The sequence below is a fragment of the Macrosteles quadrilineatus genome, unplaced genomic scaffold (genome assembly GCF_028750875.1).
Source record: "Macrosteles quadrilineatus isolate MER2022 unplaced genomic scaffold, UCM_ALF_1.0 Scaffold_1__1_contigs__length_201487025, whole genome shotgun sequence".
Lineage (NCBI taxonomy): Eukaryota > Metazoa > Arthropoda > Insecta > Hemiptera > Cicadellidae > Macrosteles > Macrosteles quadrilineatus.
The window spans coordinates 45,919,144-45,936,103 of record NW_026542594.1 but is presented as its reverse complement, the minus strand read 5'-3'; the positions used below and the strand labels follow the sequence as shown (position 1 = coordinate 45,936,103).

At 32.7% G+C, this 16,960-nt stretch overlaps 1 protein-coding gene across 1 annotated transcript in view; it reads left to right on the top strand.

The window, feature by feature from the left end:
- LOC128982901 (LMBR1 domain-containing protein 2 homolog) overlaps positions 1–16,960 on the top strand; it is a 186,681-nt gene that overhangs the window by 84,701 nt on the left and 85,020 nt on the right. Inside the window, exon 7 of the mRNA XM_054401962.1 lies at positions 12,277–12,458. Coding sequence (XP_054257937.1) covers positions 12,277–12,458 — 182 coding nt within the window. The remainder of the gene's footprint in view (positions 1–12,276; positions 12,459–16,960) is intronic.

Genomic DNA, 16,960 nt, shown 5'->3' with positions numbered 1-16,960 from the left:
TTAAATAAATAGCTTTAACTGTACTTACAACTGAGAAATTTTAACATTAGCATTACCACGATGTTCAGATAATAAAGATGCGCATGTTGAGTCTTCACATTGCATAACCGCAAGTAGAGGCCAATAAGTCAATAAGCAATAGTTTTGTGATTGAAATATTTATTTCTCCGTAACCAGTAACAATACAAAGATATTTTCATATACTACAATATTTATTTTTTGAGCCTTGTGTAATAGTTTATTTTTTTTTTTTATTTAGTGTTTGAGAAAAAGAACTAAGCGTTAACAAGACCGTACTATTATCAAGCTAAGTAATAATACCCCCGCCGCAGAAAACTGTCAACTAAGCAAATTTTTCCATTTGTCTGAATTGATTTTTAGTTAAATGTATTTAATTAACATTAGGTTTCATGAGTACCTAGGCTTGCTGCTACATGTAGGGTAAAAAAGTGTGGTTTTTGGTAAAATATAAAGTACTTTGTATATAAGATAAATATATTTACAAAGTTTGATAAAAATATATCCATAAACAAGCAAACGACACCATTTTACAATATTCTCCATAAGAATAACATGGTAATTTTAGAATAACAATTTTTTTGAGTTTTATCCGTAACCAATAAATGTACAAGAATACTTTGATATACTAAATTATTTGTTTTATAAACTCTTTAAAAAATGTGCGAAGAGAAATTGGGAAATTTTGTGTTTAGAGGGTCAAAAATTAGTAAAACCAATTTTTACCCCATGAAACCCCGTTCCCATGGTCTGATCATGCTGGTTCGCGAACTCATTCAAGATTATCCCACCTTACACTTTCAAACCAAATTTCATCGAAATCGGACAAAGATTACTCAAGTTATCGTGTTCAGGGACATATATATGTACATAATAAATCTATATATAGAGAGAGAGAGTTCAAATTTGCGGCGTTATATTCTGCTAGTAAAGACCTTTAATTTTATGTACATGTCAACCTATGCTTTTATTTAAGATGCTTATGACTCCTCAGTTTGTGATGATTCAGGCGGTGGATGACTTAGGATATCTGAATACCTACCGCTCACCCCATTGCGAGTCTGCTCGTGGCGTGCCTCAGGGGTCAGTCCTCGGTCCGGTGTTGTTCCTTGTCTTTGTGAATGATCTTCCATCAATTGTAAATTCTGGAAACATTTGTCTATTTGCTGATGACACGTCGCTCTCGGTTTCTGATCAAAATTTCGATGAACTCGAAATAAAGGCCTTTTTGCAAGCGAGCTCCATGATGCAGTGGTTCGAGGACAACTCATTGAGTCTAAATGCCAGAAAAACTGAATTTGTAAATTTTTCTATAAGTTCAGCTGGGAAAAACAAAAACAATTTCCTTTTGAATGATGTTGTGCTCGAGGCAGCTGATCAGGTTAAGTTCTTGGGATTGGTGCTCGATAGAAACCTGCGCTTTCATTCCCATATTGACACTGTGTGTAGAAGGATTTCTTCGGGAATCTTTCTTCTCCGCCAACTTTCTAAGTTTGCAAAATGTGATGTTCTAATTACAGCATATTATGGAGTGATTTTCCCGCACCTGATATACGCAGTGCCGGTGTGGGGGTGTGAGTGTGGGAAAACGTCTTTCCTTTTCCGACTCCAGAAGAGGGCAGTTAGGGCAGTCTTTGGTTTGAAAAGAAGAACATCTTGCAGGCAATACTTTATTTCATCACAAATTTAACATTTCCCTCAATATACATTTTGGAAACTTTGATTCTCATTAAAAAAAACTTACACCAATACCAATCTTCACTTACACATTCCTATTCACTACGTAACAATTCCCATCTTAACTCATTCAACTACATTTTTCAAGAGACACTTTCATTACAATGGCATTAAACTTTTTAATCTCCTCCCTCCCTCCCTTCAGCTGGAGTCGGACAACAGCTTTAAAAAGCAAATAAAAAAAATACTCTTGGCCAAGGGTTACTACAGTGTTCGAGATTGTGTCGCTGATGGGTTTAGTTAGTTAGTTTTTTTGTTGTTGTAAGAAGTATTGATATTGTTTTATTGAAGCAACATTGTCTATTGTTTATTTTAATTTTAGTTCTATTATTTGACATGACCAATGCAAATTTTGTATCTGTTACTTTGGTTCAATAAATGAGTTATGAGTTATGAGTTGTGAGTTATTGTTGGACAAAGGTTGGCTGGAAAACAGTTTAAAGAGGTGACATTTCTACCGTTGGCCAACTGTGTGGCTCCACAATTTACCAACGTTGGCCCAACCATCTGTGCTACATGGGTATATCGATCTGTTATGTACATCTTGAGTATTTCCATAATCTCCATAATCCATAAAAACACAATTCGTTCAAATTTTTATATATGTATATATTTATATACATATATAAATACTTCCGTGAACGCGATAAGTTTAGTTATTTTTGTCCGATTCTGATGATACTTGGTTCAAAGGTGTAAGGCTTAAACTTTAACTTGAATGAGTTCGCGAACCAGCATAATCGGACGGCTGACAACGAACTGCACTCACGGTCAAAGGAATTTACAAGGGTTGGAAGGGTAGCCCACCTAAGCCATATGGAACTGCACTCACGGTCAAAAATCGGTCTTTCACGGCTGAACGCTTCGCTAGCCCCTTAGTCGTCGGTTTATTCCGTCCTCTGTCTTACTTTATCCAATACTTTATTTAATACACGTTTTAGTGTCTGTCCCAATAAATACAACAATAAATAACCTAACCTAACCTTTACAAAAGAAGCTTCGTTATAATAAGAATATAGCCTATCATGTTATCGTAAATACTATGCTAGAATTTTCTGTGCACATATATATGTGTATTTTTTACAATGTCAGTAGTAAGTTTACTTTTTGACGTTTAGATTAATTTAATCAAAACTTTTCAATATATTTCAACTAATTTAATAAGTTTTAATCAATTCAATCATGGTGTTGCACAATGTGATATAGGCTAATTACAAACTGACCGTGAGTGCAGTTCCAGTACCTCCAGAAAGGCTCAAAGTGACAGTGAGTGCAGTTCCGTAGTTGGATTAGGACCAGGGACTGACCGTGAGTGCAGTTCCAGCCCTCCCAATCGGACCATGGAAACGGGGTTTTACGGGGGTTTTATGGGGTAAAAATGAATTCCTTTAGAATGCATTTCAAACCGTAGAAACCTATACCAAGCCATGGCTCAGTCCCCCGGTACTAGTTGCAACAAACAGTTTTATTTATATTCTTGAAATCAAAGTAAATTGTCAGCAACCATGAAAGATAACAAGAAAACACACATTGGATTTCAGAACGTTCAAAGTCCGCCGAGTGTCATTTTTGTATTTGCATTTTGGTTTGCTATGCTGGTTACGTATGCCATGTTTATGAAGCTATTTACAAGAGGTATTTTACGGAATGTCGCTATATCGAAGTCGCTATGGTCTATTCCAAACATCCATATCCTATAGTTCAACAACAGTCTGTTTTAAAGTTTAATCTTTGTAGAATATGAATTTGCTTGTAAGCTAACAGTGTTATTTGAAATAAATTACAAATAAGATCTGAAATTATTTAACGGGGACAGGAGTAAGGTATGACGTCACGTATTGGTGAGGGTAGAGACTCACGGCCGCAGGTAGAAACTGGGAGCGATTGTCACAATATTTGAGTTGGGATCAATGGTATGTGGTGGTGATTAACAGGTATTCTAAGAAGTGACCCTTACTAATCCTTTTGGTGGGTCAGGATTAGGAATATGTATTTTTCCTCCAATGATATATGCTACCACACTAGATTTGTAAAATTTGCTACCGCTCTATACCTGCCTGAGTCTGTCCTCCTCTTACCAAATAAATGAACGTATCAATTTTCATGCACAAGTGGCCAAGAAATTATTACTTACCACAACCAGCAGATATTATGTCAAGCTACCGTAATCACCCTAACTATTATTTGTAACATTTATCTGTACTATTATTTACGCCTACATCGCTACCACCTAAGTTTTTGCATTGCAGGCCATCAAAGATAATGTAATTTTGAACTCTTGGCTGGCCATCCCATGTATAACTAGTACTTAAAAACTTAGAAACTCACAATTCATTCCAAACCTATGAGCGAGCCATGCCATAATGCTCAATGTTCAGGGCTATTTCTTTAAGGTTCGCGTTCGTGATATTCATGATCTAATGATTTAATATCCTAGAATTTATTATTGTTTACATCCTATACATATGCTAATTATCAGTACCACCTAAGTTTTTGCGGTGCAAGTCGTTGAATATCAAACTTTATTCTATAGCTAACCCTGAAATATTCCGGAGCCATCCCCTAATACGCAATGTTCACGGCTGATTTTTTAAGGTCCGCGTTAGTGATATTCATGCTCTAGTGATTTAATATCCTAGAATTTACTATTGTTTACATACTGTAATTATGCTAATTATCAGTACCACCTAAGTTTTTGCGGTGCAAGTCGTTGAATGTCAAACTTTATTCTATAACTAACCCTGAAATATTCCGTAATATCCGATATTTGGAGCTATATTTTTTTAAAGTACTTGTTCGTGTTATCTATACTCTAATAGTTAGCTATACTAGAACGTATTATTGTTCATAGCATTTGTAAAAGCCGACTATCAGTACCCCCTAAGCGTTTTTAATGCGAGTCTTTGAAAATCGCAATTTATTCCAAAACTATAAGGGAGCCATCCCCTAATACGCAATGTTCACGGCTGATTTTTTAAGGTCCGCGTTGGTGATATTCATGCTCTAGTGATTTAATATCCTAGAATTTACTATTGTTTACATCCTGTAAATATGCTAATTATCAGTACCACCTAAGTTTTTGCGTTGCAAGTCGTTAAATATCATAATTTATTCTACAGCTAACCCTGAAATATGCCGTAATATATATCCGATGTTTAAAGCAATTTTTTTAAGGTTCGCGTTAGTTTCATCTACTCTAATAGTTAGCGATACTAGAACGTATTATTGTTCATTGCATTTGAAAAGCCATTTATCAGCCCCCCTAAGTGTTTTTAATGCAAAGTCTTTGAATATTGCGATTCATTCCAAAACTTTATTCGAGCCATCCCCTAATATGCAATGTTCACTGTTCAGAGCTGATTTTTTAGGGTTCGCGTTGGTGATATTTATGTTCTAGTGCATTACTATCCAAGAATTTGCTATTATTTATCACCTGGGTGTATGCTAATTATCAGTACCACCTAAGTTTTTGCTGTGCAAGTCGTTGAATATCATAATTTATTCTATAGCTAACCCTGAAATATTCCGTAATATCCGATGTTTGTGACGTATTGCCATTAATACTTACTATTTGTTTACGATTGTTTAGGTAAGATGAAAAGAATTGTAGAGATGGCCCTCGAAACCCATAATTTTGTAATTTGTTTATAAGAATTTTAAAATCAAAAAAATTCACATTCATCATCCACCTCAGATATTAACTAGCTCTGTCAGAATAATGGAAGTTGACATGGGATCTGCAATAGTCACATATAACAACTCGGATGTGGCTTTTGCTCATTGCATCTCAGCAGATTTTGGACATGCAAAAAACATGAGTGAAGGAGTTGCTACGATTTTTAAAGAAAAGTTTGGCAAGCCCTGTGCAACTGACCTGTGTGACAAAAATTTAACTTTTCAAAAATCAAAGAGTGGAGCTGGCGTATATGGACTTGTCACTAAACCACAGTATTTTATGAACTCTAATAACTTTTATAATTATGACAGAATTTATGACGCAGCTTTTAATCAAATGACCCGTCACTTTAAACAAGGCAAATTCAAGAACCTCATATGCTCCCCCATGGGCTGTGTGCGTGATTGTATTCGGCCTTCACACTTTATCTCTAATATCACAAACTTTGTGAACAGTACTGGAGCCTCAGTGGTTATAGTGACTTCTAATGACACCTCTAGAAGTAGGCTACGGAATGGAATGTCACCTGCAAAATTTGTTGAAAGGATGAAACAGCTGATTGGATTGGACAACAAAGCAACCTCACAGCCCTCCTCCCCGCATCCAGAAAGCAGCACAATTGATCTCTGCTCTACAATGTTTGACCCGGAGACACAATCAGTAGCGGACACTCCTCATGAGCTCCCACTTCACCTGACACCGGACATAAACTTGTCTGTTATCTCTGACACATCACCATGGCGAGGATGGTCGACACCAGAGCAACGTCCTGTCACTTACACATTGCATGGACAACCACAGAAAGATGAGATATGCCTGACTTCTACTAGTCCAGTATCTTCGCAATCACATCAGCAGCCCATCCTAGCCCCTGGCCATCTCCAATACAGCGAGGCGGTGAAGTGTGTGTCAAGTGAAGTGGAAAAGCAGAGTAACCGTGCCAGTGAAAAGTATAGTCTAAATGTAAATAGTTCTCATGTAAATAGTAGCTTTGATGTAAATAGTATAATTACCAATAGTATTCTAATGAACGATCAAATCTGTAATCCTGATGTTGCACAGCTTCTCTCAAAAGGCTTAAATAGTTTAAACTGCAATCTTTCCAAAAAACTTCCAAACACATAAAACAACAAAATCCTACTACCGCATCAATGTTCCGTCAAAACAATAAAAGTAAAACAAACTGCAATCAAAATAGTAATAACGAAATTAGTATCCTACACCAAAATATCCAGCCCCTACCCTCCAGACTAGACATGTTGTCTATCTTACTAGATGAAATTTCAGTAGATTTATTAGTACTGACAGAACATAAAATGAAAGAAAATGAAATAAATCGTTTGAATATAAAAAATATGACAGTTAAATCTTTTTATACTCGAAAATTAACATGTGGAGGTGGTGTATTAATTTTGGCCAGATCAGCACTCAAAGTAGAACCTCTTGAATTAACAGAAATAACGAGTTTGGTTCAAGACAAAGAATTTGAGTGTTGTGTGGTTAAAGTACGAGCAGGAAAATATTCTTTTATTTTAGCTGATATTTACAGAACTCCTAAATTGTGTTATGACAAAATATTTTTAGAAAAATTTTATTTACTATTGGAAATTTTGAATAGAAATTAAAAAAACATAGTGGTTGTCGGAGGAATATTGATGTGTTGGAGGAATAAAAAAATAAAAAATTGTTGTTTAATGTTTTAAACTCTAACCATATAAAAGCATTGGTGAATTTCCCAACTAGAATTTGCAAAACAAAGAAGAGTGCAATTGATAATGTTTTTACTAATATAGCCAAGAGCAAAATAAAAGTTTCAGGAATAATTACTGAATTGTCTGACCATGATGCTCAGCTGTGTGTAATTACTGATAACAGTATAGAAATTTCAAAAATCCAAAAAACAATTGTATCATACCGTAGGAAATTTACTGATGATAGCATTGCTCAGTTTTGTAAACTATTAGAAAGTGAAAACTGGATTAATGTGTTTAATGCACCTGTTAATAATAAGTTTGACATTTTCTTTGATATAATTAAGTATGATTTTGATGTTTGTTTTCCTAAGGTTAAAAGTAGATTAACCAGAGGAAATAGTAATTGGATTACAGATGATAAAAGAATAGATGTTTTAGATTTGAGTAATACTGCTAGGAATGTTAAAGATAAATCATTTCAAAATATTCTGATAAATAAAAGAAAGAACTAAAAAAATAAGTCATTGAAACTAAATGTAATTATTATCATAGCTTATTGGAAAAATCACGAAATGTTAGTAAAACTACATGGGATATTGTAAATAGGGAAGTTGGAGCAAATCATAAATCAAGCCATGGTGAAAGTTTAAGTTTACCATATATTAAAGCCAATAACTGCACGGACGTTGAAGAAGTCTGTCATCTCTTTAATGATTACTATACAATGATGGTTGAAAATGAAATATTGCCCAAACTAATATCTTCTACTGGTTCGAAAAATATTATTTCACCCTCCCAAAAATTGATATCAAAATTCAGTCTTTCACCAATTACTTATGAAGAGCTGGATAACATTATAACTTCTTTTGATAATAAATTTTCCACTGGCTGGGATGAAATACCAATGCCAATAATTAAACAGGCTTGTCTATATATATTATTACCATTACTACATGTTATAAACTCTTCTTTTTTCTCTGGAATTTTCCCCGAAAAATTAAAAAAATCAAAAATTAAACCTTGTTATAAAAATGGTAACCCAGAAGAAGTGTGTAATTACAGACCTATCTCATTGTTATGCTCATTTTCAAAATTTTTGAGCGAGTTGTGCATATAAAACTTTCAAAATACTTAGAGGAAAATAATTTATTAGATAAGGAACAATATGGTTTTAGAGAAGGAAAGTCCGTGATTGACGCAGGAGTCGATTTCTGTGAATCTATAATTAATTCAATTGATTCAAAGGAAAAAGTAGCGGGAATATCCTTGACTTAACAAAAGCCTTTGATAGTGTCTCACATGATTTACTTCTTGAAAAACTTAAATATAACGGTGTAAAAGGGAGAGCTGGTTTGAATCTTATCTTACAGGCAGGCCTTATCTTACAGTATGTCACAATTGATCACATAAATAGCCATAATCAATTAATTACTTACACTTCCTCAACCAAAATTGTTAAGTATGGTGTCCCTCAAGGATAAATGTTGGGGCCCTTATTATTCTTAATTTACTTAACTGACTTCCCCTCATTGATAGAATCTCCCAATCGTGTTTGTTTATTTGCTGATGACATCAATATAAAAATATCCGGAAATTCAAATGCTGATGTGGAAGTCTCTTCTATTGTTGAGCTTACCAAATGTAACCAATATTTAAATCAGTGGCGGATCCAGAGGGGGGCGACCGCCCCCCCCCCCCTCGGGCATACATATACATATATTTTTTACTGCATGTAATACAGTAGTGCATACAAATTGCGTAAAATAATTTGTCACACTAACTTTGGACAAAGAAATGGTAAAAAACTGTGATTTAGGAGACTTAGTTTACACACATTTTTCGGAGGGGTACCCCCGAACCGCCCCTGACTCCCTGGTTCGCCCCCCCCTTGTGACTGCTCTAGATCCGCCACTGATTTAAATGAAATCAATTTATTACCGAATACAATAAAAACTAATTATATAAATTTTTCTTCAACGAGCAAAAATTCACCTGAGTTTAATATTTTTATGGACACAATTTTACTAAATGAAGTTAAAACAATAACATGTCTTGGATTGCATATAGATGATAAATTCAACTGGGACAGTCATGTTGAAAACGTTTGTAATAAAGTCAACTCAGGCATACATGCATTAAGACAGATGTCAAAATTTAGTAGTTTAAAAACCTTAAAAATAGTATATCATTCCTTAATTAAATCACATATTTCTTTTGGGTTGTGTCTTTATGGGGGCACATCAAATTTTAACCTAAATAGCATTCTGGAACTTAAAAAAAAAGCAATTTGCATTATGTTAAAACTAAAGTCAAAAACATCCGCAAAAGAGCGGTTTAAAGAAATATGAATTATGACTGTTTTTAGCTTATACATTTATCAAATAGCCCTTTATATTAAATCAAACCATGAAAGATTGCCAAAATTGAACTCTTTTCATACATATTCAACCAGAAAAGGTAATGAATTGGCGTTCAACAGACATAATTTATCGGTTTATGAAAAAATGCCATCTTATAGTGGTGTTAAATATTTCAATAGCTTACCTGACAATATACAAAATATAAGTAATTTTAATTCATTTAAAAAACTTTTGAAATTATTTCTCACCAACAGACCCTTGTATAAATTAGAAGATTTTTTCCAAATTCCTGAAATTTGATTTTTATAATAACAATATTCTTTGTAAGTAGTCTTAAGTTTAATATTGTGTTTTTATAACTGACTCCATTCTGTACAAAATGTGCAATATGAATAAAGTTATTTTGATTGATTGATTGATATAATGATATACCCAAGGTGTTGTACATTTTTATAAAGGTAAATGAATACACTACAACATGTTTATATTGGTTTGGGTGTAACAAATTTGGTAAAAAAGTTATATACTAAATACTGTACACTCCATTTTCTCAAAATGCGCAAAAAATTCAAAATGTTCTCAAATTGATACATAATCATAGGTGAAAATAACTTTTTACCATCATACTTATGACTTTTTTGGATTCCTTACTTCATTAGCTTTACAAATATGTACATATCATCAGCCTACATAATGTTTCACAACACAAACAAACACTGTATAGTTTACACTTATTTGCGGTTTTGCGGTTATTGTATTATTATGTCCCTATTACGTACCTACAAAAAAATATTTCTAACATGTTATACATTTTTATGTAGGTAATTGAATACATTACAAGATTATTATGTTGGTTTGAAGTAAAAAAATTTGGTACAAAAGTTGTATACTAAATACTGTGAATTTTTTTTCTCGCGAAATCGCTAAAATATAAAAACATTATTTTATATACATTATGTTTATAGGTAAAAAATTAATTTTACCATAAACTTTATGACTTTTTTGGATTCCTTTCTTCATTAGCTTTACAAACATGTATATATCATTATTAGTATACACATATATTATATAACTTTTTACACCATAAACTAACACTGTACAGTTTTCAATTTTTTCGGTTCTCCGTTTGTCATTATATTTCGCCCCAAAAACTTAAAAAAAATGTTCTTAACATGTTATAAATTTCTATGTAGGGAATTAGATTGTCTACAAAATGTATATAATGAATTTTCCATAAAAAATCCGTAGAAAAAAAATACCGAGGCCGCTTTTGAAATTTAAAAAAAAAATCAAATTTTTTTTTATTTTTTCCACTTTACCGATAAAATACACTGTCTAAATCATTATGATATTACTATCTCTAGATTCTCCTGTTCTTTCCGAACAAAATGAATATGAGGTTTGGCTAGGTTTACTTATACGGTTGAATTTTTACGAATTTTCAAAAAAAGGTCTGCAAAATCGCCAAAATGGGTTGGCCATTCCCCACTTCTAACATTGGCCACTGCTAGGGTTAATTCCATTTAAATATGAGTACTCATAAGGTTAACATGGGAAACTCCAGAGCCACTGGGGCAGAGCCCTTTGGGCGGATCTGCACCAAACTTCACACAAACCATCCTTTAATAATGCTTAACAATGCCTGAAAGTTTCATTACAATCTGCCGAGCGGTTTTGGAGTCCATAACGTTTCAATATATACAAACTTCCTCTTTTATAATTATAGATGCTGGTGGTGCACTCTTATGTTTACCTCAGAACAATCTTTGTTTTTATGCAGACGATACGAATCTCAAAGTATCGGCTGAGTCAGTGCAACAAGTTGCAATTTTAAATTGGCAAACATTGAAAACTTTCTAGAGCAAAATAAATTAAAGCTTAATCCTAAAAAAACCTATTTTTTAAACTTTTAAAACAAATCAAAATAAAAAGCTAATGAAACCAAATAAATACCATGTATAATGCAGAAGAAATTGAACATAAAAACAGTTTCTAGGTCTAACTGTGGACTAAAATTTAAACTGGGATGAACATGTTGATAAACTCCTTTCAAAATTATGTTCAGGACTATATTCACTCTCTAGAATGTCTTATTTTTGTAACCATAAAACATTAAAAAACATATATTATGCTAATGTCCATTCGCATTTATCATATGGTTTGTGCCTTTATGGTTTAACTACAATAGCAAATTTGGATAGGATACTTAAACTTCAATAAATAGCAATCAGAATAATTTTGAAATTAGAACGCAACAAAACAACCAAAAACAAATTCAAAGAACTGAAAATTTTAACAGTATATGGCCAATTTATTTACGACACAATTATTCTAACAAAAAACCGCTTGAGCACCTCTGAGACAAAAATTATCACCCATACAACACTCGGCATAAAGAATTCCTTGTTTCAAGTAAACATAAATTAAAATTCTATGAAAAAAACCATCCTATATAGGATTAAAATTTTTTAAGCATCTTCCTAGTGAAATCAGAAATGAGCAAAGCAGGAAGAATTTCATGAGAAAACTAAAACGTTATTTAGTGGAGAAAGCGTTTTATCCCCTGGAAGAGTATTTTTCCACCTCCCCTCTTAGCGTTAGTTGATATTTGATTTAGTTTTGATTATTTTCATTTACTGGTTCTTGGTTTTTAATGTAAATAATGGTCTAAGATATACAAATTTGTAAATTATTAATTTAAGATAGATTTAGTTGATGCCATTCATTGTACAAAACTGTACTTCATGAATAAAGCATATTTGATTTGATTTGATTCTATCTTCTGTTTCAGAATGGTACTGGCGGTGTGTGGTACAAGGATACTTGCTGAAAACCGCAGCTGTCTTGTCTGTGATTCTGTCTGCGACTGTTGTTTGGTCAGAAGTGACTTTCTTCAACAAGAAACCAGTTCTTTCAATCTTTGCAAACTTTCTCAACATAGCACGATCCAGCTACGACTATCTGACAATTGAGGTAAAAAAGTAGTCAGTATTATTTATGACTGGTGATAAAGTGTTTACAATGTTATATCACAAAGACATTACACAAAATTTCAAATCAATAAACTTTTAAATAAACCACAGCCTAGGGTATGGAACTGCTTAAAGTTTTATGTTAAAACTAGGGATGGTTCGATTGTTAAAATCGTTTCTCGGTTTTATCAAATTTTAGTAAAAAAATAGAAACGAAGAATTGACATAAAATGTCGGTTCCCGTTTATCGGTTGTTGTGCAATAATTTTGGTGGAGTCAGGTAGCACACAAAAGGTTTATCAGATGGTTGTTGACGACTTTCATAATATATTACTAGGATAAAGATGCAATAGTTGGGAAAGTTAGTCAAAATTTCTAACTAGTTAGAAGTTAGAAGTTAGTCCCATAAAAAGTAACTGATAGAAGTTACTAGTTAGTTAGTTTAAAAAGTAACTGATAGAAGTTATTAGTTAATTGAAAAACTAACTGATAGAAAATAAAGTTAGTTTTCGACATTTGTAGAAGATAGCTGTTTGTTGGACGGTTGTTATAAAGGATTTCATATGTAATGAAATAATGACAGATCTTGGTTACTAATTATTGTGTTTTAATTAAATATTAATTAAACATAGTCACATTTACATTACATGTAATGTAAAAACATTCATTACTACAACAAAATTTACTTTAAATGCCTATTAAACTTTAAAAGAAGTTGTTTTTCAAAATTGGTGTCGCTGATTCTTCCTCGTCTGTTACTCTGTTAGCGATGACTAGGCTTGCTGCTCTGAACAGGCGTTTGCAGTGAACAAAGGTGTTTTTTAATTTGTATTTGTAGATTTATATTTGTAGTTATCTTATTATAATGTATTTGTTTCATGACTAGTGAATATTTTGTTAGTAAATTTATGTAAATTTGTAACTAAATAATGATTTACACATTAGTTTGCCGTGAGTGAATACTGAAGCAATGTCAGTGTGGTAGTCAGGTACACATCGGCAACGTCGCAGATTCGCACGTGCTCCCGCCCGGCTGGGAAATATGGTACAAACAACAGGCGGCCCGCTACCAGTCACGGGAGAAATTTTTGTCTACAAATATAAATCTGTTTAAAAACCACCTTTGTTCGCATTATAAAATCTGCCATATTGGTGTTATTTCTTGTGTCGTGGCAAACACGATGGTATTTTGAACGAAATTTTCAGTGTCTTATTAACGATGTTAGCATACGTTTTAAAAATTAACAGCAGCATAAAAACTATTGTGAATAAAATTTTTAAAATGCATGGAAATGTTAAAAATGAACCTACCAATAAGCCATAAAAATTTGAGAAAGATTGGCTCAGTGTTTTGTTTACAAATAAATTTTAAACTTCAGTGTTAGTGCAGAGTTTCTTAAAAACCGGTACTTTTTAGGATCTTTCAACTGTATAAATTTTTCTGGTAAACGGACATTTTTTTAATCGACACCACGTAAAATGTATTTAAACCAGCTTATATTTAATTTTTGTTTCAACAAAATCGGATAATTCATTTCAGATATATTTAGGCTCACACTCGATAAAAATATATAATTCTGAGCAATGAGCAGACGAAACTCTAATTTTATTTATATAGATGAATTTGAATATAGCATTAGAATTTTGAATGAAATTCTTTATAAATTTTCTCCGTAACCAATAACCGTACAAAAACACTTTGATATACTAAATTAATTGTTTTTTAAACTCTTTAAAAGGGTTTGGAGAAAAGTTTATCAATTTTGTGTTTTAAGGATGAAAGATGAGAAAAGCCCATTTTTAACCCATAAATCTGCCCGTTAAACCCTGTTCCTATGGTCCGATCATGCTGGTTATATCACGAACTCTGCTGGTTAAATATCGAACTCATTCAAGATTATCCCGCCTAACACCTCCAAATCAAAACCAAATTTTATCAAAATCGGACAAAAATTACTCAAGTTATCGTCTTCACGGACATATATATATCTAAAAGGTCTAAAGAGAAATTGGGAAATTTTATGTTATACAGAATCTCCGGTTCCCGACCTGGATGATGGCTAGTTATTTAATTTAATTTACAGTTACATATACACATTAGTACCCGTGATTAATCAAACCCGTTATGTAAGCCAAAGCCACACGGTTATTAATCTCACTGGGTTTTGGATTTGCTTACAAACGTGATCGGAAATGGTTACAAACGTGATCGGAAATGGTTAGGGCCTACACAGTATTCGTATAAAACATTTATGTAAAGATATCAGTGACAGCTAGAAAAATGAATCTTTATCAAAACAGCTGTTCGTAATTTAATATATTTTCCTGGAGAAGATTGCGTAAAATGCCATCTTGAGTGTTACAGACAGATAGAAATAGAGATAAGACTCGTTTCTGCTTCTTTAATTTATAAAACGTAAAAATAACCTAAAAATATATAATTCTGAGCAATGAGCAGACAAAAATCTAATTTTATTTATATAGATGAATTTGAATATAACATGGGAATTTTGAATGAAATTTTTTTATAAATTTTCTCCGTAACCAATAACCGTACAAAAACACTTTGATATACTAAATTAATTGTTTTTTAAACTCTTTAAAAGGGTTTGGAGAAAAGTTTATCAATTTTGTGTTTTAAGGATGAAAGATGAAAAAAGCCCATTTTTAACCCATAAATCTGCCCGTTAAACCCTGTTCCTATGGTCCGATCATGCTGGTTATATCACAAACTCTGCTGGTTAAATATCGAACTCATTCAAGATTATCCCGCTTAACACCTCCAAATCAAAACCAAATTTTATCAAAATCGGACAAAAATTACTCAAGTTATCGTCTTCACGGACATATATATATCTAAAAGGTCTAAAGAGAAATTGGGAAATTTTGTGTTTTGAGGGTCAAAAATGAGGAAAAGTAGTTTACGCAACGATTGCGTTAAGTGAGTCTTTACGACACGAGTAGAAAATTTAAGGCACGAGCCTTGGCGAGTGTCTTAAAAACTTCTACGAGTGTCGTAAAGACTATTAACGCGAGTTGCGTACACTACTTTACCTACGACCGTTTTTTAATTACTATCAATCTGGATTTAATTACTAACAATCACTACTGATAACTTTTTAGAGAGGTTATGTTTTCGTGTATTGTCATTGCCACTGAAAGTGATGCAACGACTTGTTGTATAATCAGCTGATTTCCTGTAATTACGTGTTTGTTAAACTTCGTTAAATATTACATTGCTAAAGTTGAAGCTATAACTTTAGCTAAAGTTGAGCTAAAGAATGAAGGCAGCATTCTTACCATAAATAATACTGTATCAGGTACAATTCGGCAAATATTTCATTTATTTTTGGACTTCCACCAACTTAATTAAGAATACGCGAGTATCAACATGAACAAGTCGGATCAACAATTAAATTGGTCAACTGATCAGCTGATCAGCTGATTCATTGACGTTCGAAGCATTACAATTTTAATTCTTTTCTCTCAATACTTGAACCTCATTGGTCCGTTACCTGTGTGGATATGAGAAAAACTATGCTGATATGAAATGAAACTATGCTGATATGAAAGAAAACAGCTGTAAAGTGAAACTTTTCAATTCTAAGAACTGGACTGAAATGGCTACTTTAAAAAACGGTCGTAGGTAAATACATTTTTACTCCATAAAACCCCCTGTAAAACCCTGTTCCCATGGTCCGATCATGCTGGTTCGGGAACTCATTCAATTTTATCCTGCCTTACACCTTTAAGCCTAATTTCATCAAAATTGGACAAAAAAACTGAAGTTATCGCGTTCACAGATACATATATATATATACATACATATTACTAAGCAAATCAAAATACCACAGTACCCTAAAAACATTTTATTTTATATTACTTTCATGTTTCGGACATTAATGCCATGATCACAGTATAGTATATAACCTATTAGTTTCTTTTTCAAAAAAAAGAAAAAAAAAGAAAAAAAAAAAAAAAAGAAAAGAGAAAAAGAAAAAAGAAACATGTAAGTAATATAAAATAAAATGTTTTTAGGGTACTGTGGTATTTTGATTTGCTTAGTAACATTTAAAGTAGCCCTCATTGATGTATACAATAACAAAATACATACATATATATAACAATTTTAACGAATGGTGTTTTTTGGCCTCTGGGGACATCAAAATGAAAAAGTAAATCGATCACTACTTCCCTTTAGGGAAATTCGCTAAAAATACAACAACAAAAAAACAGTAAATTCAAATTAGGGTTTTGTAGGATTCTACATTCTAGAAAAAAAAAACCATAATGAAAATGACATAAACTACACTTATTGGTAAAACTAGATAAAGAAAAAGTAATTAGAAAAGAACTAGTGTACATGTTGCTCGAAATCAAGCAATTACAAAGTATTAGAGGAGTTAAAATACCCCCCCCCCCCCGCAGCAAACCTGCAGACTAAGCGAATTTCCAACTAGCCTGATAGGATTTCACATTAAAATGCCTCTTTAAAAATATCAT